This window comes from Macaca nemestrina, chromosome 15 (assembly GCF_043159975.1).
Source record: "Macaca nemestrina isolate mMacNem1 chromosome 15, mMacNem.hap1, whole genome shotgun sequence".
NCBI lineage: Eukaryota > Metazoa > Chordata > Mammalia > Primates > Cercopithecidae > Macaca > Macaca nemestrina.
In genome coordinates this window covers 19,434,980-19,458,084 of record NC_092139.1, presented here as the reverse complement: position 1 = coordinate 19,458,084, position 23,105 = coordinate 19,434,980, and the positions used below count along the sequence as shown (strand labels likewise).

The following is a 23,105-nucleotide window of genomic DNA, read 5'->3' as shown; positions in this document are numbered from 1 at the left end:
CGCTTCTTTCCTACGGAGTCGCTCCCGCCGCTGCGGTCGCTGGAGCTTTGCCTCTCTAGGCCGGCAGCGCCTCTCCTCCATGGTCATGTCTGTCAGCGCTGTTTTGGGAGCCAGCGGGTGAGGCCGGGCCACGCTCGAACACTTCGATCGTCGAGTCTGTCACTGGTGAGTAGACCCCAGAGGAGCTCGTGTACGGGCGGGGGCCGCGCAGCCGGAATGGGCTGGATTTCCCCTCACTCTGAGAATGGGTCTGTCCGCCCCGCCTTCCCCCTAACTCTTGGAATGGGCTCACCCCTTGGTTCCAGTCCCTCCTCCCGGGCGGGGCGGCGTTGCCACGGCGACGGGCCGCTGGCTGAGGCCCGGCTGGTGTCCCTGCAGGGCATGGCGGGTCAGTTCCGCAGCTACGTGTGGGACCCGCTGCTGATCCTGTCGCAGATCGTCCTCATGCAGACCGTGTATTATGGCTCGCTGGGCCTGTGGCTGGCGCTGGTGGACGGACTAGTGCGAAGCAGCCCCTCGCTGGACCAGATGTTCGACGCCGAGGTAGGGTCCCCGGGCTGGCGCGGGTGGGGTCTCGGCCTCCCGACTAGGCTTTGTGATCCAGCACTACTGTGCTGTAGACCTGGCTGGGTCACCTTCTTGCTTTGTAGCCCTGGGAAAGGGATTTCACCTTTCTGAGCTTCAGTTGCCTCATCCATAAAATGGAATGACAGCAGAGGCTGATTAGTACAAAGCAAAGGGCCTGGAAGTTAATACAATAAACACGTCTGTGTTCCAGGCAACTGTGATACATTTCCTTTCTGATACTCTAGGAAAGTGACTTAACTTCTCTGAGCTAGGTTCTCAGGTGCCACACCGGAGAGAGGAGTAGATAAAAGAGCATTCATGCGGGTACAGTGGAAACTGCCTGGACTTTGGGGTCAGGACAGGCCTCCGTTTAAGATCCACTTACTAGCTGTGTGTCACCTCTGTGAACTTGTTTTCCTGTCTTCAAAACCATGAGACTAGTTGCAACGAGGTCGTGGACTGCAATATGCAATATAAAGAGCATGTGCGTTGGATTCAGAAAAGCAAGTGTTCAATCTAGGCCTAACCATATAATATTAGCTGTGGGACCTTGGGCAAGTTGCTTCCCCTTCTGAGCCTTTTCTGAAAAGTGGGCAGAATACGCCTGTCATGTCACCCTCAACAAAATGTTACAAGGCACAGAGGGGTTTAGGAATAAGAAAGTACTTCGTAAAGTGTAAAGGAGGCCTGTAAGTTGTTACAGCTAAGAGGCAGCTGTGGCGTGTGGTGGTGAGCACAGTTCTTAAAGCCAGGAGACCTGGGGTGGAGTCCTTGCTCCTGCTGCTTGTTCTCTGTGTAGCCTGTGGGCAAGTTATTGTCCAAAAAGTGATAAGAATCAAAAGAAGAATGGCTTTGTGAGGTTTTTTTAGGGATAATACAAGATTGTGTATGTCAAAGACCTTTCTTTGTCAGCTGAAAGTGTGGTGCAGATGTTTGGCATTTGATAGTATTGTGTTAGCTAGTGGAGGTTGCACACCCACCATGTGCCTAGTTGTAGTGTCATAGGAGCCTCCATCCTCCTGGGAAGAGCTGTGGGAATGCGGGGCTTTGTTGAAGAGCCATCTGATGCACACCACCTGGGTTCTAGATTAGGGATCAGCAAACCTTTCCTTTAAGGGTGAAGTAGTAAGGATTTTAGGTCACAATTACTCAGCTCTGCCATTGTAGCACAGAAGCTTCTATAGACAAATACATAAGTGAATAGGTATGGCTGTGTTTCAATAAAACTTTATGTACGGGAGTAGATGCCTGGCCTATGGAGCCATAGTCAGCTGAACGCTGTTCTAGACTTTACTCTTGGTGTTTATTACTTTGGGCAACTTAACTTGTCTGAGCTTTTACATCCTCCTTTGTAAAATGAAAATAATCCCCTTCCACCTGCTGTGAGAAACAAATGAAATCCCATAATGGATGTCTATGAAAGCACCTAGTTGGAAATAGGCTGCCGTACAAATGAAGGGAGGTATTATCTTCTGTGCTCCGGGCAGAATGCTTGTTCCTTAGGAGGCTTGCTGAGATCCTGGGGCTCTGCCAAGTCACTTCTCCAGCATATTTCCATTTGTGATTCCCCCTCAGATCCTGGGCTTTTCCACCCCTCCAGGCCGGCTCTCCATGATGTCCTTCATCCTCAACGCCCTCACCTGGTGAGTATCACCAGTTTGGCTATCCAGCTTTTGGGCTTTTAGCGCTGGGACTAACTTCCTAAGTTTGAGCATGAGACAGGTTGGCACTTGTTTCTGGGGAGTGGTGGAGTAAGGTGGGTGACAGAGGCCAGTTCTGGGACCGGCTGTATCATGGGCTTCCTTCCATTGCTATTTTGACTTACCTGGAAAGCTCTTATGTCACTATGTTTGTGCTGCCTGCAAGACAACTTCCATCTCAGATAACTTCCCTGATGTGGAGTGAGCTGAGGAAAGGATTCGACCGAGAGGCAGGAGAGCTGAGTTCTGTTCTTGGTTTGTGTGCCATTGGCCAAGTTACCTGCCATGGGCCTCAGGCTCCTCTTTTGTCCATGAGGGGTTGGACTCGGTGACGTCTAAGGTCACACATAATCATTGCCTGTCTCTTAAGAGGCAGTTTAGCATAGTGATCAAGGTCTCAGGCTCTGGAGGCAGACTTATTTGGCATTGAACCTCAACTTTACCACTAGTCTAGTGACTTTGGACAAGTTAATCAACCACAGTTGCCTCATCAGTAAAATGGGGCTAATAATATTACCTACCTCATAGTTGTAAGGATTAAATAAGTTAATTCACAAGAAGGACTTAGAACAATGCCTTGCACGTTATTATTATTCTTGTCCTTACACTGGAGATTGAAAACTGGTGGGCTGACTTTGACCTAAATTTGTCTTCCAGATAGGTTCTATTTGGCTTACATAGATGTCAGCCCACACATGGTGTTTAAAACATTTTTTTCACTTAGTTGAAAATCAGGCTATTTTATATAAAAATCCAGATTTCTGGCTTCTCTTGAATAATGGAATGACTGATTGATTCTAGGCCAACCTTCTAGCATGATAAGATTTGCCTAGATGCAAGTAACTACTGCCCCCACTTTAGCTAGAACATGTGTGCTTCAGGGTGTCATAATCCCCACCAATTCCTAGTATCCCCTAGTGACAATTGCCATCAATCATCAAGCTCATACTCAGTCAGCTTCACTCTTGACATTACCCGCCAGGTTCTTCCAGGCATCTAATATCATAACCCTTGCTTCACACTTACCTTGTCACTTCTGACCACTATGCTGCCATCCTAATTGTCCCTACCCTCCCAAATAACCTAAGACCAGGACAACCCAGTGACAACTCACTGCTGTCCTCTCCCCACAGTGCCCTGGGCTTGCTGTACTTCATCCGGCGAGGAAAGCAGTGTCTGGATTTCACTGTCACTGTCCATTTCTTTCACCTCCTGGGCTGCTGGTTCTACAGCTCCCGTTTCCCCTCGGCGCTGACCTGGTGGCTGGTCCAAGCCGTGTGCATTGCACTCATGGCTGTCATCGGGGAGTACCTGTGCATGCGGACGGAGCTCAAGGAGATACCCCTCAACTCAGCCCCTAAATCCAATGTCTAGAATCGGGCCCTTTGGACATCCTGCTGACACTTGGGCCCCTTAACACCTTGGGCTGCCCAGACCCTACAGATGAGGTCCAGCCCAGATCTGAGAGGAACCCTGGAAATGTGAAGTGTCTGTTGGTGTGGGAGACATAGTGAGGGCCTGTCAAAGAAGGCAGGTAGCAGTCAGCATGACAGGTGCAAGAATGGCCTCTGTCTGCTGAAGCCTTGGTATCTGAGAGGTCAGGAAGGGGACCTCTTTGAGGATAATAACAGAATTGGAACCATGCCACTTTTGAGCCACAATACCTGTCACCAGCTTGTTGTTTTAAGAGAGAAAAAATATCAAGGATATCTGATTGGAGCAAACCACTTCTTTAGTCATCTATCTCACCTCCCTGGGACAGCTGTTACCTTTGCATTGTTGCCAAATCACAGCAGTAATGTTGGAGAAACGCTTGGTTTCCGGATCCAGAGCCACAGAAAGAAATGTAGGTGTCAAGTATTAGGCTGCTGTCAGGGAGAGGATGGCAGATGGATGCATCAAGCACAAGGAAAATGCACAACCTGTGCCCTGTTACACGCACGTTCGTGTGCACCCAAGAACCTATGACTTTATTCCAGTTCCTTCTGCCAGGTCCCCATCCTGCTGCCAGCTCTCAACATAGCAGGCCATAGGACCCAGAGAAGAATCCCAGCGTTGCTCAAAGTCTAACCATCATAAAGACACTGCCTGTCTTCTAGGAATGACCAGGCACCCAACTCCCACTGGACTCCAGTTCTTTTTCCTGCCTTATTTAGAATTCTGTGGCGGGAAGGATATGATGGGTTCCCAGAGACAAGAAGCCCAACCTTCTGGCCTGGGCTGTGCTGATAGTGCTGAGGGAGATAGGAATTTGCTGCTAAGATTTTTCTTTGGGGTAGAGTTTCCTCTGTAAGGGGCTTGCAGCTGTCCTTCCTGTGTATATAAATACAGTATTTTCCACGGTTCTGCCTGTACTTACTTTGTAATGCCATGGTTGAGATTGAGAGAGATCAGCGCAGCCAGGCAAGGGAACTTTAAAGAATTATTAGGCCACCTTCTCCCTTTCCTGGACCCCAGAGTCATTCCTCCATTTGGTTAAAATACTCAGTGCAGGGAACTCTTACATCCTGTCTCCTTCACTTGCAATGTCCCCTGCTATGCCTCAGGTGAACCACGTGATTCTTGAGTTTCCTTTCCTACTTGCTAGTGATTTCTGAACATGTTCAATGGAGTGGCACACAGTCTAGACCCACTTCTGCATTGAAACCTTCACTGTTCCTCTTTGGTTTCTTGGGAGCTTTCCCAAGAGAGCTGTCAGTTTTCAGCTGTCAGTGTTATGGTAACACAAATGAGTTTTGCTATCTCCCTGAGAAGCCCATCCGACCTCCTGGCTGTCAGCCCTACAGAGTAGGGAGTTGATACTGACAGGATGAAAGTTTAGGAGTAAATATGCCTGGGAAGAGACTGGGAAGGTTCTAGGGTGAGGCACCTCAGTAACTCATGGTGCCTTGGCCAAGTTGGAAGGAAGCAGTTTGTTAATGGGGCGCGGTAATCCTGGCTGTAGGGTCTAGAAGGTAAGACCAGCTGGGATGACCTTCCCTGGGTTGATCAGTTTCCCTCTAAACAACACAAACTGTACAGGCATGTGACTGACTTTGAAAGAACACCCATCATGTGGCTGCTGTCACCCTTGACCAGCTGTGGTGGTGGTTACTCCATCTGTGGTTGGAGCACCTCTTTGGGATTCACTTCAAGGTCTTGTGCCACTTTTTCTGCATATCTTCTGTGATGACAAATCTCTGTCCCCTGAGTGTTAATTTGATTTTTAGAAATGGCCAAAAGTCACGTGATCCAAACTTTTTTTCAGTTCTATGGAGACTGAGCTGCATGATAGTTGGGGATCAAAAATATGTGACCTTAATGAGATTTTTGTGATTTCTAAAGTAACAATAAAAGCAGTTTTTAGAGTTGAGTTCCAGAGAGGGCAGGGCAATGGCAGTGACATGTTTGTCATTTTAATAATAAATAACATCTATTGAGTACTTAAGAGGTGTCCAGCAGCATGGGGTGAGTGCTTTATGTCTCTTTTCAACATCTTCACAAGAACCCTCTGAAGTAAGAAGTAACGCATCTGTATCTTACAGATGAGGGAACTGTAAGGAACTTACTCAAGGTGACTTTTTAGGAGCTGGCAGAGCCAGGATTTGGGCTTTGATAGTGATATTAATAAGCTCATTTTGAAGAGGTCAGTAGTTTTAGGGATGTATAAGTTCTGACTGGTTAAACAGTCTGGTTAAATAGTCTATCACCTTATCATATCATGTTATCCTGTCATATTTTTTTTAAATACCAAGGATGAATAGTACCTTATAAACAGTATTAGCTTTCTAAGAAAAGCTAATATGCAGTACATTAAATATAGCCAGACATTTCCTTTTTTTTTTTTTTTTTTTTTTGAGGCAGGGTCTCACTCTGTCACCCAGGCTGGAGTGCAGTGGTGTGATCTTGGCTCACTGTAGCCTCAACCTCCCAGGCTCAATGATCCTCCTGCCTCAGCCCCCCACCCCAGTAGCTGGGACTACAGGCACATGCTACCATGCCTGGCTAATTTTTGTATTTATTTATTTATTTATTTATTTATTTATTTATTTATTTATATTTTTTAAGAGACAGGGCTTTGTCACTTTGTCCAGGCTGGTCTCGAACTCCTGGGCTCAAGAGATCCACCTGCCTTGGCCTCCCAAAGTGCTGGGACTTTACAGGTGTGAGCCTCCAAGCCCAGCTGGTTTTTTGTTTTTTGTTTTTTTTTTTTTTTTTGAGGCAGAGTTTCACTCCACCTTCATTACCCAGGCTGGAGTGCAGTGGCCTGATCTCAGCTTACTGCAACCTCTGCCTCCCGGGTTCAAGCGATTCTCGTATTTCAGCCTCCCAAGTAGCTGGAATTACAGGTGTGCACCACCGTGCTTGGCTAATTTTTTTATTTTTCGTAGAGACAGGGTTTCATCGTGTTGGCCAGGCTGGTCTCGAACTCTTGGCCTCTCAAGTGATCACCCACCTCAGCCTCCCAAAGTGCTGGGATTACAGGCCTGCCTGAGCCACTGTGCCCAGCATTGGCCAGAGATTTTCAAGTGATCTTAGGAATGTGGGAAATCTATTTCCAAAGGATAAAGGGTGGTACCTAGATAAGAGAGTACTAGCCCACTACTGAGTTGGCATATCTCTTAACTCTCCAGGTGTCTGAAGTTGACCTCCCTTTTTCCCACCCACCACGTGAACTCGGGCCATTCAGAAAGAAAACTGGAGACTCCTACATAGCTGATGCTCAGAATAGTTTATTACCCTTAAAGGAGAACAGGAAAGGAAAAAGGGATGTCTGGCTCAGAGGGTACTTCTAACCCCTCGCTCTAGGCAGCCCTGTCCATATCAGTGCCAAATGAGAGCCAGGATGGCAGCCAGCAGACATCAGGGGGTACAATCTGAAGCTCCGGGACTCCCAACATCCTGGAGGGTACACAGCTCAAACAGGCTCCCCTGGACAGGAATCCCCTTGGACTCCTTCCTCAGTGACTCCCAGGTCAGTAGCTTCCTTCTGCCAGGCCCAGAGGGCAGTCAGTGCACAGGTGTGGAACACCTTGTGCTGGCAGCCCGGGGACCACGGAATCTCAGAAGCAGGGCCCTGGGGACCTAGGGCAGGAGGAATAGGGATAGAATCAGCGTACAAGAGAACTCTTCTGTGGAGAGATTAAAAACCACCGTCTTAAGGTTTTCTGTTGGAAAGTAGTAAAGGGTGGTAGAAATAGCATTGAGGCAGGAGGGAGTAGAGGGAGCTGAGGGTTTTAGTCCCTGCCCTGCCACTACCTGGGCAAGTCACAGTCATAGGGGTCCAATGCTGAAAGGCTTTAGAGAGCTGCAGTGGAGTACAAAGTCCTGGAGTCCCATTACTACCTGTGAGATCTTGGGTAAGCTATGTTATCTCCCTTACCTAGAGTTCCTTATATGTAAAATGAGCGTAATAATGGTACTTATTTCCCTGAGTTTTGTTTTGCCTTCTTTTCTGGTAAGTCAACACTTAATTCTATAAAATGGAAAAAGTGTTCCCTCCCTGGTTTTACCGTGAAGATGCAATGAGATGTCATGTGTAAAGCGCTTAGCCCAGCACCTGACATGTAGGAAGTGATCCATAATTCTAGGCAATTATTAGGCTACCGCCCCCCTATCCATTTTACAGAAGAGGAGACATTTTTCTTCTGAGCCTGTGTTTTCAAATGTTGGGGGATAGGCTTGCCAGTCCTCTAGGTACCACTACCAAGTATGGAGCTCCTATCTGGCATGTACTGCAAAGTGATTTATGTGTATTCTTACTCAGTCCAATAAGGTAAGCACCACTATTTCCCCCATTTTGCAGACAAACTGAGGATCGGGAGTAAACAACTTTTTCCCCGTTACAAAGTTGGTAGGAAACTAGGCCTGTCTGCCTTATCCTCTTTTCACATTCCAGTTACGTTTATGTGTGATCCAGACAATTGTGAGATAGACAGACTTAGGGATCTAGATGCCATATGCCGTATTAGCAAAAGGTTGTGAATGTAAACATACATTTGGCTTGTTAACAAGTAGATAGCTCCCTAAAGGTGGGTAGTTAGGTAGCTGCTGATGAGAAATGGAGCCAGGACTGACTGGCCACAGGGCTTTATGATGATGACCCTGGTGTGGCGTGAGAAAAGGCCAAACATTTGTTCAGTGCCCCACAAACTGGCTTCTCCTACATCAAGCTTGATTTGCTTAAAACCCCCTGAAACAGACATTAGTATCACTATTTTATAAACATGAAATAGGCTCAGAGAGGTCAGGTGACTTCTAAAAAGTCACTCAATATAAAATCAGATTCACACACTTCAATTTTTTCCCAGTTAACTGTTAAGCAGCCATTTCTGGGGTGGCTTCCTCTCCAAATCAGTGTTACTGGGCCCAGAGGAGGAGCTTTAGGTTGAAATGGTTAAACAAAGGGAGGTTGGTAGTGGGGAGACCCCGGTTGTGGAATTGTGGGAGGCAGGTGGCCAGAGGCCTAAGTGCCTGGGCAGGTGGGATGAGGTGGAAGGAGCCTACTGCTGGGATTCCTTCACTCCCAGGCCTGCCCCTTGCTGCCCTGGCCATGCTGGGTCCCCGCCTTCACACACAGCCCTCCCCTATACTCGGTGGCATTCCCAGTGGGCAACTGGGGCCCAACTCCAGCTCTCTGGAGCAAAGTGAAGTTGCCAGTCTCACTCAGGCCCACCCCAATCCAGCCTCCACTTGGGGCTCCCTGGGCAGGCCCCCATGAAGGCTAGTGCAAGGGGGCTCCCCAGAAAGGGTCGGGTTTTTTTAGCTGGGAGGGCGCTGTCTTGACTGTCGCTGACAGCGCGCTCAGGACAGAAGTTCACGCAAAGGTTGATGGAATGAAAGAGTGAGTAGAGATTATTTTCGAAAGTTGATGGAATTGAAAATACCCAGCAAGGGAACCGCAATGGAGACTGTTCAGGAAATGGGCTGGAGTGCAAGCTGGGTGGGAAGACCCGTGGAAGTGGAGGGTACTGGGGTGGAGGTGGCGCGGGAAGTGGCGGGGTGGTGGGAGCGGAGGTAGGCACCGTAGGGGAGCTCCAGGAAGATTGCGCTGGGAGGTGGAGCTGGGGAGCGCGCAGCAGCCACTATGTGTGCTAAGCAGTCCCCGCACCGTGGCTCTGCCCAGGCTGGTCCGCGCGGCTGCTGATGCCCAGTAATAGTGGGGAGGAGTGTGTGAGTGGGCGGGGCGGGGGGCGAAGTCCATCCAATCGTTCTCCCTCTCTCCCAAACTGGAGATCTATCTTCATCGCTGCCCTGACCCTCACCCCCAGAGAGCTGTGTGCCCCTCAATGGCTCCACTGCTCTCCCGAGGGCGCCCACTTCACGCAGCCTGCCTCTGGGGAATATGGAGGCCTTTGTCGGGAGAAAACTCGGGCTCCCTTGGCTTTCCTCTCCGCAACGTCTAAGTTAGGGTCCTGTGACTCCTACCGACAGAGGGTGACCCCGGCCAGATGGGGTCGACCAGGGCTTGGGGTTGAGGTCTTTGGATTGAGGGTGGACCTGCCATGTCATGCTGGAGCAGTAGAGATGCAGTACCAGCTCCTCCGCCTGATCCGGTGCCTTCTATGATCTGTGACGAAGGCACGACACATTTGGAGGCCCAGCTGACATCCACTTTTTGACACCAGCCGCAATGCAATCAGTTTTTGACAATCAGTTTTTGACAATCAGGTCGCAATGCACGCGCATGACCCACAGGGTGCTGGGGCTATTCCTCCTGCCTCGTGACTTCTGAGCAGGCTCTCATTTCACCTTTTCCCTTTCTTGGGAAAATGGAATGGGGAGCAACCAGGAGCCCTTGCTCCTGCCACTTTCTAGCTGAGTGAGCCTGGACAAGTTACTTTCTGCCTCCGTGCCGCGGTTTCCTCTTGTGGGCTCACGGGGCGATTGTGAGGCACCTTGCATCCAGGAAGCACACGAGCGCCCTGACTTCATAGAGCGCACCACTCAGGAGACCAGCTCGTGGAGGTGGGGGAGGGGTGCAGCTCGCTGGCTTATTTGGTTCTAGACTGACCTTCGGGGCCAGGGGGTGGAGGTGGGGGAAGCCTGAAGTCGCGACACAGGCTCCCTCTACCGAAGGCCTCTTTCCTTCATCCTTCCCAGCCCCAGACAAACAGGCAGAGTAAGCAGTATTCATCTTAGGTGCCATATGGAAGATTTTATTTGTAGACTCGTGAATTTCGCCACCCATCCCTCCCCTTAAGCTGACTGCGCGATCTCCACCCTCTGCTCGCACCTCTGGCTCCCGTCCAGGTCACATCAACCTGCCAGCAGAAACCTCGGTGTTAGATGCTAAGACTGTCCCCAGGGGGCACTGGTCGTTTGGGGAGCGGGCGCAGGGACAAGGGTGCTGTGGTGTCTGTGGTAGGTTGGAAATGGCTTTGCTAAAAAGGAAAAGCCTCCCTTTAAGCTAGACCCGGTGGGCACTCACCCCCTTCCTTTCATGGGACTTTAATCCTCCCACGAAAGGGCTGGAGTATTTTCTTCTTTTTTTGCTAAGAAACTTTCTGTTCAGAGTAAATCTCTTTTTTTCCTTTCTTTTTTTTTAAGACAGGGTCTTGCTGTCTTGCCCAGACTGGAGTGCAGTGGCGAAGTCACAGCTCACTGCAGCCTCGACCTCCTGGGCTCAAGCAATCCTCCAACCTCAGCCTCCTGAGTAGCTGACACTACAAGCGCAAGCCACCACATCTGTCTAATTTTTAAATTTTTTGTAGAGACAGTGTCTCATTATCTTGCCCAGGCTGGTCTTGAACTCCTGGCCTCAAGCAGTCTTCCTGCCCTGACCTCCCAAGGTGCTGGGATTACAGGCGTGAGCCACCATGCCTAGTCTGTTCAGAGTAAATCTTATTTGAGGCATGAATAAATCAAACATGAATGGAGAGTTGAATTGATCTAAGAGGGAATGGGATGCAGCAAAGCCCTACTTGACCATCTCCCCCTCCCACATTTGGAAATCCTTAAACCCACTTATGTAGGCCTCTGACTGTGAGATTCAGAGCCACAGCAGTTTCCACCTCTGCTAAGGCCTTCAGGCAATGAAGGCTCACTTCAGTGCGCCTCCTTCCCCAGGTCTCCTAGCTGTATCCTGAGAGGCCTCAACCTAGTCACTACCCTGCTGTATGACGTTGGTCTAAGGCTTCCCCATCTCTGGACATGAAGGCGGAGCCTCCCAGCACTGTCATCCACACACCACTCAAGACTCCAGATCCTGAGCCCTGACTCTGGGCCCCAGATCTGGGCCTGGCTTGGGGCTTGCATCTCACCTAGCCTGGCAGTGTTGTTATCACACCCACCTTGTATGGATGCCACATAGGCATTTCAAGTGATGCGGAGCAGAAGCGGGTGCAGCGGCGCTTGACCCAACGCAGGGTGGAGGATCTGCACATCACCCGGGGTGCTGGGAGGTGGATTCGTGTGGGCAGCCCCTCAAACCAGATCCACTGGTCAGCTACATTCAGCTGCTTCATGTGCCCCATGGGAGTTCTATTGTGGTAGGGCTTAATGAAGATGACTCGGGGGCCCTCAGTGAGTAGTTGCCTCCCCTGGGCTCCAAGGTTCAAGCCATGATCCCTCGATGTCCTTGGAACCTCAGGCTCTACATGCTTTTCTTTCCATGGCATTGCCGCCGATGACGTTTTTGCCTTGTTACTCATCCTTGACTGCACCTGGGGCTTCCACTCCTTGTACTCTTTTTTCTTAGGGTCCCCTGTGGACTCTAATTTCTTGGACTTGAGTTCCTTCTTGGAGCACCCGATCTCCTGGAACTCTTCATTATTTTGTTTCGCTTTATTGCAGGCACTGTTTTCCCTGGCAGGGAGAGGAAAGGCAGTCAGCAGAGCAGGACCAAGGCCCTGGTTGCCTAGCCTTGCCCCGAGACAGTTGATATGTAGTCAGCTCAGGGGAGCCTGTTAATAAAGCTAGAGGGGCATGCAAAGAAACTTCTCTGTTGCCCAGAGGCCTTGTGCTGGTATGAGGGGGTGTGATGAGCACTGGCAGAAGGGATGTGAGAGATTGGGAAGGTGAGAGCCATGACTAGTAGTTAAGGCCCCTAGGAATGGATATTGTCTACATCATCTGCCACTAGATTAGAATTCTGTCTCTCTGGACTTCAGGTGGGAGAGTGAACAGTCTAGTAGTTTTTCTAAATTGTGCTCCAAGAAACCTTAGGGTTCTGAGGAGGTGTCTCAATGTCACTTCCCCTCACCGAATGGGGGCAGGATACCTCCCCCCAGCCCATAACAACACAACTGGGGCTTGGGAATAGATATTTGAACAGAGGTTTCACTGCTTTAATAAAGTTGAGAAACTGTTCAAGACCAGCGTGGGCAACATGGTGAGACTCTGTCTCCATACCAAAAAAAAAAAAAAAAAAAAAATTAAGTTGGAAAATGATGGGGCTAGATGATCCTGATCCTTCTAGCTCTGTGTCTCCTGACTGCCTGCAACTAGAGGCCAAATGAGAAAGAGGAGCCCAGAAAGATGGCCTTGACAGAAATATTAAATGCTGAGACTTTCCCAAAGGGTGTCTGTAACAGACTGGGCCCCCTGCAAACCCCCCAGTGGCAACACCATCCTAGCCAAGGGTGTGGAGAGAGATGAGGCCTTGGGCTGCAGATAATGGCAATACTGTGATGATAATAATGGCTCCCGCTGATTGAGTCCCCACTCTATGCCAGACTTGGGATCCTTACAACTTGGGATCCTTACTACTTCTGTAAAGTAGAAGGCAGTGAAGCAGAGTGGCTTACAGAGCACAGATGTTGTTAGGTTCAGACAAACGGGCTCAGATTCTGCTTCTGCCTCTTACCACCTGTGTGATTTGGGCAAGATATTTAATCTCTCAGAGCCTTAGCTTCCTTATCTGTAAAACTTGGATAATTCTGTCTACCTAACAGGATTGTTGTGACGAATAAACTACCTGGGAAAATTCTTAAGTGCTTAGCATAGTAGATGGCACTTAGCAGGCACCAACCAATGTTTGCTTTCTTAGTACTCTCATGTGACTTACGAGCAAACGGTTTGAACTTGTCTCGGAGACATGGTTAAAAAAAAAAAAAAAAAAAAATATATATATATATATATATATATATAAAGAAACTGAGCCTCAGCAAGGTTAATCCTCAGATTTGAGGGGTCAGTCTGCAGGTGACTGTCTGGGTTATATTGACTTGCAAGGGGAGGAGGAGGAGGAGTGACCTGTCTCAGTGCCCCACGGTGGAGTGAGCACCACAATCGGATGACTACAACCATTGTTATGGCCACAGCTCTGATATCAGACAGGAATGGCTTCAAATCCTAACTCTGCCACTTATCAGCTGAGTTAACTGAGTGAGACAAGTCACTTCACCTCTTGAGCCTCAGCTCTCCAAGAGTAAAACAGAGTTAATAAATACCTCTCTCACAGAGGCTTTGTGAAAATTAGACTTGTTCTCTAAATTCCTTAGCACAATGCCTGTTCCCAGTAAGACGGCATTTGGGTCCATTATGGGGGCCAGGCCCCAGCTTACCCAGAGGAGATTCGGAGAATCTTTGGAACACTGAGCAGTGAATGCCAACACCTTTTGGCCAGCTTATGCAGTTCTTGGATCCGGCGGTTCGAGCTCTTGAGTAGCTTCAAGAGCGACAAGTTTTTTAACACCTGCCGGGGTCGAGAAACCAGATGAATAGAAGCTTCAGCTTTCCTGGACAGCCTCCCTCTCCCCTGCCTGCCTCTAGCTCCGCTCAGCCAAGGGCCGGCCTGCTGGCTCCCCTGGGCCACTCAGCCTGGCAACCAGGGGCAGCACTGCATAAGTATACGAGCTTCCCCAAGCTGGGACCAAAACAGGGCATCTCACCGTTCTCAGACGGTTCCGCTCAATTACTTTGCTCAGAGGCTGCTCTGTCTTGTCCTGTGGTTTCTCATCTTGCATCTGAGGGACAGAGGATAAGAGAGAGACATAAATCCAGAGGAATCAGCCAGGCGTGGTGCCTCATGTCTGTAATCCCAGTACTTTGGGAGGCCGAGGTGGGTGGCTCATTTGAGGTCAGGAGTTTGAGATGCCTGGCCAACATAGTGAAACCCTGACTTTACTGAAAAAAATACAAAAATTAGCTAGGTGTGGTAGCATGTGCCTGTAGTCCCAGCTACTCAAGAGGGTGAGACAGGAGAATCACTTGAACCCAGCAGGTGAAGGCTGCAGCCAGCTGAGATCTCGCCACTGCACTCCAGCCTGGGCGACAGAGTGAGACACTGGAGAAATCCTCCTGTACTCCTCCATGTGCCTCTCCATTTGGCCGAGCATGGTTTGACCAATCCTAGGCTGGGAGTTTTGTCATCTTGGTCTGGGGACAGAACTGGGAGACCATTTTAACTTTCCTGACCTCCCTTCACCCTTCACCTTTGCCTTTTCTCCCCTGCTGGAAAGTCCTGTCCTTGTCATGGTGATTCTTTGTTAAGGTCCCCTCTAGGGACTCACCCCCAGGGTCTAGTCCCAAGTCTGACCTTGGAAACCCTGCTATTCTTGGGCCTCTTCTTTGCTGATGGACTCATGCTGGGGCTGTGAGACCTCAGAGACGAATGGAGCAACACCAGTGCCAGGCACCCACCCTGCTCCTCTCAGTTCAGCCAGCACTCAGGCTGGGCATCAGATGGTGGTGCTGGCTCTGTACCACCTGCAGCTGTGACATCACTGAAATGTGACAGTAGCAGGGCTGGGTCTCCAAGGTGTGTATGTGGCAGAGGTGAGGGGTAGAGGGTGAGAAAGAAATACAGACAATAGGTGACAGACAGCTGTGTACATTGTCACTACCTCCCTGTGAGGTAAGAGGATTATCCCCTCTTTTTAAATGAGGAAGCCAAGGTTCAAAGAGGTTGAATAATGTACTCAAGGCCACACTAGATCTAACCCAGCTAGATTATAGTGGGCTGGAAACCTAACAAAGTCTGATAGTCAACGCGTGAAACCAGGGATTCCCAAACCATGCTCATCCATTCAGTCATGTCGCCTGTTTTGACTGGGCGCCTGCTACATGCTAGGTGCTTTTTCTTTTTTCTTTTTCTTTTTTCTTTTTTTCTTTTTTTTTTTTTTTTTTTTTTTTTTTTTTTTTTTTGAGACAGTGTCTTGCTCTGTCGCCAGGCTGGAGTGCAGTGGTGAGATCTCTGCTCACTGCAACCTCCGCCTTCTGGCTTCAAGTGATTCTCCTGCCTCAGCCTCCTGAGTAGCTGGGACTACAGGCACCCGCCACCAAGCCCAGCTAATTTTTGTATTTTTAGTAGAGATGGGGTTTCACCATGTTAGCCAGGATGGTTTGGATCTCTTGACCTCGTGATCCGCCCACCTCCGCCTCCCACAATGCTGGGATTACAGGCGTGAGCCACCACGCCTGGCCTTGCCAGGTGCTTTTTTCTAAGTGCTAGAATAACAGAAAAATTCTTGCCCTCAAGCTTACATTCTCTAGTGGAGGGGAAACTGTGTGTGTGCTTGTAAATGTTTAATAATTGGCTCTCTGAAGCAAAATGTATATGTGTTTGTATTATAAATTTTACTGATAAAAACCAACAAATAATAAAGTCCTATAATACTCTTTATTGTAACTTCTATTAGTGAGTTGCTTCTTACAGTATGCTTTTCTTGGATTTTGCCTAACCCTTCTATTTGTAGCCAACCTATGGTTGTAGTGGATAAACAAGTATAATACCAAAATTAATGTTGGCATTTTCATTTACACTAAATAGTAAGAAGAAGGTGAAAAAGTGAAACAACAGAGATATTGAAATTTAACTCATTTATCAATGACTTCATTGACCTATTTGCTGAATTGGACCGTAATTTTTGAATACTGGAAGTATATTTTTCAGATTCTTTTTGTTATTTACAATTGAACAGCTATGGACAGGACACTTGCTTACGTTTTCTCTTTTTTGTTGTTTTTGGGGGGTCTTTTTACAGATCTATATATGATTTATATATGATATATTTCTACTATACAGATATACAGATATAAAGAATTCTAAGAACATAGGTAATAGTAAAAGGTGGTAAAAAATAGAGTGACAAGTTTAAGCATGTTTCACCTTTGTTTTTAATGTCACATATTTAATTGGAAGTTGCTATAAATTACATTTTAATGATGGCCATGCCTAACAACCAGCCTGCAGAATTCCTAGAAATGTAACAGTAGACTTCTGTGAGCCCTTATGAGTCAGCTTCAGCACGCCAATGCTACGTCAGATGGAAATAAGTGCCTGGAGAACAGCAAACAGGGTAAGGGGAATAGGGAGGGCAGAGGTGGAGGGTTTGGTTTATTAAAAAGGTGGTCTAGGAAAGATTCATCAACAGGATGAGATTAGAACAAACACCTGAGAGGGAGAAGATGAGGCAGAGAGGGAGTTGTGGTGGGTTAGGCAGATCACAACAGGCTTTAAAGGGCGCTGGCTGCCCTGAATCCCTGGTGCCCAGCTGGCTGCATCAGAATAGTATGAAGAGCTTGTGAAAAACATTTTTGTGGGCACCACCCCATTCAGTAGGCCAATCAGATAACCAATCAAATGTGGGACCCACTCCACACCCTTCCACTTCTAGTGGGGAGAGATGTACATGCACAGGGGGTGCTTAGCTCTGAATGGAGGGGTGAGGGGCCAACCCTAGGCTGTGGGACAGCTTCTCACATATAAATATCCTTTCTTATTAGAGTGAAGGTTAGGTAGTGGGTTAAACTGCTGCTGTGGCCTAGAGAAGAAAGCAATGTGATGATTTGGCAAGGAAGACACAGAGGGTACACCCTCTCTCTCTCCTGTCTACCCCCATACTCCTTGGCTGCTCTGCCTGCTCAGACATTCCCTTCCTTGCACACAATTTCAGCTCTGATCAACTGGACTTCACTGAACAATGCTGCTCTGAGGCCCTGGTGCCTGGCGGGCTGTATCAGAATCACCTATACTCGATACTTATCTCCTGAGCTTCGAGGGCTGGGGAATCACTGTGTGCGAGGCACTGAGGGACAGCAACATTATAGGCAGAGCATGCCTCTGAGTTCACAGACCAAGGGGATAGGTACTCCTAGAATGTAGACTCCTCAAGGGCAGGTATTTGTGTCTGTTTTATTCATTGATTAGCCACCAGATCCTAGAACAGTACCTGGTGGACAGTGGGTGCCCAAAAAGTATTTTTTGAAAAATGAAATAAATAGCATTGTCTATGATATGGCTAATACTGAGGGTTGTGGGAGCACAGAGGTGGAGCCTCCCAACCCAGCCTGAGGACATCAGGGACTCTTCCTAGAGAAGGTGAGGAGGAATGAAGGATGAGTAGATGTTGGCCAAGCATAGGGGTATGGGGCCAGTTGGGGGAGGTGGGCAGAGCATTCTCAAAAGAGGGAATTTAAAGAATGTGAGTGTGGAATGGAATTATGTCATATGTTGGATGTTGCTGGAATAGAAAGTAGGGGCCAAGAGTGGCGGGGGCGAAAACTGGAGAAGTGGGTAAAGAGACCTACCCAATGACACACAGCTGGTAAGCCTTGGGGACTAAATCCAAGGCTGTTGAGTGAAAACCTCCACTCTTTTTTAAAAAAAATATGGTATAATAAGATATGGATAACATGAAATTTACCTTCTAACCATTTTTGTTTTTGTTTTTGAGACATAGTTTCACTCTGTCGCCCAGGCTGGAGTGCAGTGGTGCAATCTTGGCTCACCACAACCTTCACCTCCTGAGTTCAAGTGATTCTCGTGCCTCAGCCTCCCCAGTAGCTGGGACTACAGGCCCACATCACCATGCCCAGCTAATTTTTGTATTATTAGTAGAGACGGGGTTTCACCATGTTGGCCAGGCTGGTTTCGAACTCCTGACCTCAAGTGATCTACCTACCTTGGCCTCCCAAAGTGCTGGGATTACAGGCATGAGCCATCGCACTCAGCCCTAACCATTTAAAAAAGTAGTTAAGTGACATTAAGTACCTTCTCTTTGTACAACCATCATGGATATCCATCTGTAAACTTTTTTATCCTATGAAATTGGATCTCTGTATCCATTAAATAATAACTGCCCATTTTACCTCCCCCAGCCCATGGCAACCACCGTTCTACTTCCTGTCCCTATAAATTTGACTACTCTAGGAACCTCATATAAGTAGAATAATACAATATTTGTCTTTTTTTGTGACTGCCTTATTTCACTTAACATGTCTTCCATGTTGTAGCATGTGTCAGAATTTCCTTCTCTTGGCCAGGCACGGTGGCTCACGCCTGTAATCCTAGCACTTTGGGGAGGCCAAGAAAGGTGGATCACCTGAGGTCAGGAGTTCGAGACCAGCCTGGCCAACATGGTGAAGCCCTGTCTCTACTAAAAGTACCAAAAATAGCTAGGTGTAGTGGTGGGCACCTATAATCCCAGCTACTTGGGAGGCTGAGGCAGGAGAATCACTTGAACTTGGCAGGTGGAGGTTGCAGTGAGCCGAGATTGCGTAACGCCACTCCAGCCTGGGCAAAAAACGAAACTCCATCTCAAAAAAAACAAAAACAAAAAAATTCCTTCTCTTCTTTCTTTTTCTTTCTTTCTTTCTTTCTCTTTCTTTCTTTCTTTCTTTCTTTCTTTCTTTCTTTCTTTCTTTCTTTTCTTTCTTTTTTTCTTTTTTTTTTTTTTTTTGAAATGGAGTCTCGCTCTGTCTCCCAGGCTGGAGTGCAGTGGTATGATCTCGGCTCACTGCAACCTCTGCCTCCCGGGTTCATGCCATTCTCCTGCCTCAGCCTCCTGAGTACCTGGGACTACAGGCACCCGCCACCACACCTGGCTACTTTTTTGTATTTTTGGTAGAGATGGGGTTTCACCGTGTTAGCCAGTATGGTCTCGATCTCCTTACCTTGTGATCTGCCCGTCTCAGCCTCCTAAAGTACTGGGATTACAGACATGAGCCACTGTGCCCGGCCAATTCCTTCTCTTTTTAAGGCTGAATAATATTCCATTGTAAGTATAGGCCACATTTTCTTTCTCTGTTCATTCATTGGTGGACATTTGAGTTTCTTCTGCCTGTTAGCTATTGTGAATAATGCTACTGTGAACAAGGATATACAAACATCTCTTCAAGGCCTTGCTTTCAGCTTTTGTGTAATACCTAGAAGTGGAACTGTGGAAGTGCTGAATCATACGGTAATTCTCTTTTTAATGTTTTGAGGAACCACCATATTGGTGTTTGCAGTGGCTATACCATTTTACATCCCCACCAACCATGTACAAGGATTCCAGTTTCTCTATATCCTTGCCAACACTTGGTATTTTCTGTTTCTTTGATAGTAGCCATCTTAATGGGTGGGAGGGGGAGGTTCCACTCTTTTGTTTCCTCTCATACTTCGTTCTTTAATTTCTTTAGTTAGGTTTACTGGGGTATATTTTATATACAGTAAAATATGCCTTTTTTAGTATACAGTTCTTTAAGTTTCGATAAATGCATTCTAGTATAGAATACCACAGTCAATATATGGAATGGCTTCATAACCCCCCTAAGTTCCCTCAAGCCACCTCTTTGTAGTTAACTCCTCTTCCCACTCCCAGCTTTGGCAACAAACTGATGTGTGTTTTCAGTCTCCATAGCTTTGCCTTTTCCAAAACACCATATAGGTGGAATCATATGGTATGCAGCCCTTTGAATCTGGATTTCTTTCACTTAAGATTTGCACATGTTGGGTGTGTCAATAATTTGGGGTTTTTTTCATTGTTAAGTAGTATTTCATTCTATAAATATGCTACAGTTTGTATATGTAATCATTAAAGGACATCTGGGCTAGTTACTGGTTTTCAGTGATTATGAATAAAGTTACTAAATACATTTGTGTACAGGTTTTTGTGGGTATACAAGTTTTTATTTCACTTGGATACATACTTAGGAGTGCGATTACTCGATCATATGGTAATTATATGTTTAACTTTAGAAGATACTGCCAGAATTTTCCAAAGTGACTTTACCATTTTATATTTCCACCAGCAATATATTCGAGATCTAGTTGACTCACATTCTTGGCAGTATTTGGTACTGTTAGATTTTTATTTGTTTGTTTTGTTTTTAGCCAGTCTAGTAGGTATGTCATCATATCTTATAGTAGTGTTAGTTTGCATTTCCCCAATGACTAATAATGTTGAACATATTTTCATGTATTTATCTGCCATCTGTCTTTTTTGATGAAGTTTTTGTTCAAGTCTTTTGCCCATTTTTAAGTTACTTCTTTTAAATATAATTGTGTTGAGAGTTCTTCACTAATTCTGGATCTCTTTATCAGATATATGACTTGCCAGTATTTTCCACTAGCCTGTGGTTTATCTCTTCATTTTCTTAACTATCTATTTAAGAACAGATTCTTAATTTTGATGAAGTCCAGTCTATCACTTTTTTAAATGGGCTGTGCTTTTGGTGTCATATCTAAGAAATATTTGCCTAACCTGAAGTCACAGAGGCTTACGCCTATATTTTCTTCTATACATTTTATAGTTTTAGTTTTTAAAATTTAGATATTTGACCTATTTTTTGTTTAACTTTTGCGTATAGTCTAAGGTATGGATTAAGGTTCTTCTTTTGCTTATAGATATCCAATTATTTCAACAGGATTTTGTTTTGTTTTGTTCTGAGACAGTCTCTCTCTGTTGCCCAGGCTAGAGTGCAGTGTTGCACTCTTAGCTCACCGCAACCTCTGCCTCCCGGGTTCAAGTGATTCTCCTGCCTCGGCCTCCCAAGCAGCTGGTATTACAGATACGTGCCAACACAGCTGGCTATTTTTTATATTTTTAGTAGAGACAGAGTTTCACCATGTTACCAAGCTGGTCTCGAACTCCTGACCTCCAGTGATCCACCTGCCTCAGTCTCCCATGGTGTGAGCCACCATGCCCAGCCCCAACATGATTTTTTGAAAAGACTACCTCTCTCCTTTGAATTTTAAAATCAACGTACTGATTTCTACATAAAATCCTCCTAGGATTTTGATTCCCCTTTGGATTCATCGTTCTGAGTCATTCCTTCCTTTTCCTGTGCATTTGCCATTGAGTTGTTTTCTCAATTTGCTTCCTCCCAGTAGAATTTTGGGATGCAAAGGCCTCTTTTCACTTTTTAAGATTTTTAAAAAATTTGAAATGATTATCGATTCAAAGATGTTGCAAAAATAGAAAGGTCCTGTGTACCTTTCACCCAGTTTCCTCCAGAGGTAACACCAGACAAAACTAGTACAATATCAAAAGCAGAAAATAGGCAGTAGTACAATATACAAACCACATTGAGATTGAACCAGTTTTACATGCACTCATTTGTGTGTTTCATCACCAAAAAGATCTCTCTTGTGCCATCTGTACCTCTCTCCTCCATCCAGTACATAATCCCTGGAAACCACTAATTTGTTTTTTGGATTTTGTTTGTTTGTTTGTTTTTTGAGACGGAGTCTCCCTCTGTTGCCCAGGCTGGAGTGCAGTGGCATGATCTCGGCTCACTGCAACCTCCACCTCCCGGGTTCAAGTGATTCTCCTGCCTCAGCCCCCCGAATAGCGGAGAGCACAGGCATGTGCCACCATGCCTGGCTAATCTCTTGTATTTATAGTAGAGACAGGGTTTCACCATGTTAGCCAGGATGGTCTCGATCTCCCAACCTCAGGTAATCCACTACAGGTGTGAGCCACCGCACCCAGGCTGAAACCACTAATTTGTTATCCACTCTATAATTGTTGTCATTTCAATAATAGTATATGAATAAAAGCAAGTGAAGGTATTAAAAATGTTATATGAGTGGAATCATACAGTATGTGACCTTTTGAAGTTGGCTTTTTTCACTCAGCGTAATGCTCTTGAGATCCAAGTTATCGCATGTATCAATAGTACTTTAAAAATCACAGAAAGTTTTAAAAAATATACGTAGAGGTTTTGTGTACCCTTCGATCATTTTCCTCCAATGGGTGAGAAAATCTTACATACCTTTGGTATAATATCAGAACCATGTATAAATTCATGTAGCCACCATCACAATCAAGTATAGAACTGTTCTGTTATCCCAAGGCTTCCTCATGCTATTCATAGACACAGTCACCCCTCCTTCCTCTCACCCCAATCACTAAAAACCCCACCTCATTGCTATAATGTTGTCATTTTGAAAATGTTATATACATGGAATTATAGTATGTAACCTTTCAAGATTGGCTTTTGTACTGGCTTTTCCATATAATGCCCTTTATATCCACTCAGGTTGTATCAGTAGTTTGTCCCTTTTTTGCTGAGTGCAATTACATATAACACAGTTTGGCCATTCACCCATTGAAGAATGTTTGTTTCCAATTTAGGGCTATTATGCAGGTTTTTGTCTCCACACATAATTTTCATTTCTCTGGAATAAACTTCAAGGCATATGACTGCTGCCAAACAATTTTCCAGAACATCAGCAATGTTCATACATTGATACAGCTTCTCTGCATTTTGACTTACTTTTAGAATGGTCACTATTTTATTTTAGCTGTTTTAATAGGTGTGTAATGATATCTTACTATAGTTTTAATTTGCATTTCCCTGATGGCTATTGATGTTTAATACATTTTAGGCTGGGCGCGGTGGTTCATGCCTATAATCCCAGCACTTTGGGAGACTGAGGCGGGTGGATCACTTGAGGTCAGGAGTTCGAGACCAGCCTGGTCAACATGGTGAAACCCTGTCTCTACTAAAAATACAAAAATTAGCTGGATGTGTGGCAGGTGCCTGTAATCCCAGCTACTTGAGAAGCTGAGGGAGGAGAATCGCTTGAACCCAAGAGGTGGAGGTTGCAGGGAGCCAAGATCACGCCACTGCACTCCAGCCTGGGCGACAGAGCAAGACTCAAAACAAAAAAACAAACAAAACCAAACAATTTTAATGTGCCAATCT

At 46.5% G+C, this 23,105-nt stretch overlaps 2 protein-coding genes across 5 annotated transcripts; one reads left to right on the top strand and one right to left on the bottom strand.

Annotated features, from left to right (window-relative positions):
• The first annotated feature begins 5 nt into the window (after window positions 1-5).
• Window positions 6-12,054, top strand: LOC105496437 (SYS1 golgi trafficking protein). Of its 2 annotated transcripts, none has more exons than XM_071079226.1 (4): window positions 6-165; window positions 379-543; window positions 2,143-2,210; window positions 10,797-12,054. In XM_071079226.1, coding segments are annotated over exons 2-4 (231 nt in total). In that variant the 5' UTR covers window positions 6-165; window positions 379-381; the 3' UTR covers window positions 10,798-12,054. The 2 variants fall into 2 exon arrangements, with proteins under 2 accessions (XP_070935327.1, XP_011765153.1); XM_011766851.3 differs by lacking the exon at window positions 10,797-12,054 and adding an exon at window positions 3,401-4,612 and having other exon boundaries at window positions 16-165.
• Window positions 10,379-14,942, bottom strand: LOC105496438 (TP53 target 5). Of its 3 annotated transcripts, none has more exons than XM_071079219.1 (5): window positions 14,832-14,942; window positions 14,081-14,155; window positions 13,754-13,884; window positions 11,540-12,053; window positions 10,379-10,510 (listed from the first exon to the last, which is right to left on the bottom strand). In XM_071079219.1, exons 2-5 carry the CDS (start codon window positions 14,153-14,155, stop codon window positions 10,406-10,408), a joined length of 825 nt encoding a protein of 274 aa, XP_070935320.1. In that variant the 5' UTR covers window positions 14,832-14,942; the 3' UTR covers window positions 10,379-10,405. The 3 variants fall into 3 exon arrangements, with proteins under 3 accessions (XP_070935320.1, XP_011765154.1, XP_070935321.1); XM_011766852.3 differs by having other exon boundaries at window positions 14,728-14,864; XM_071079220.1 differs by lacking the exon at window positions 14,832-14,942 and adding an exon at window positions 14,702-14,816.
• Window positions 14,943-23,105: the final 8,163 nt, after the last annotated feature.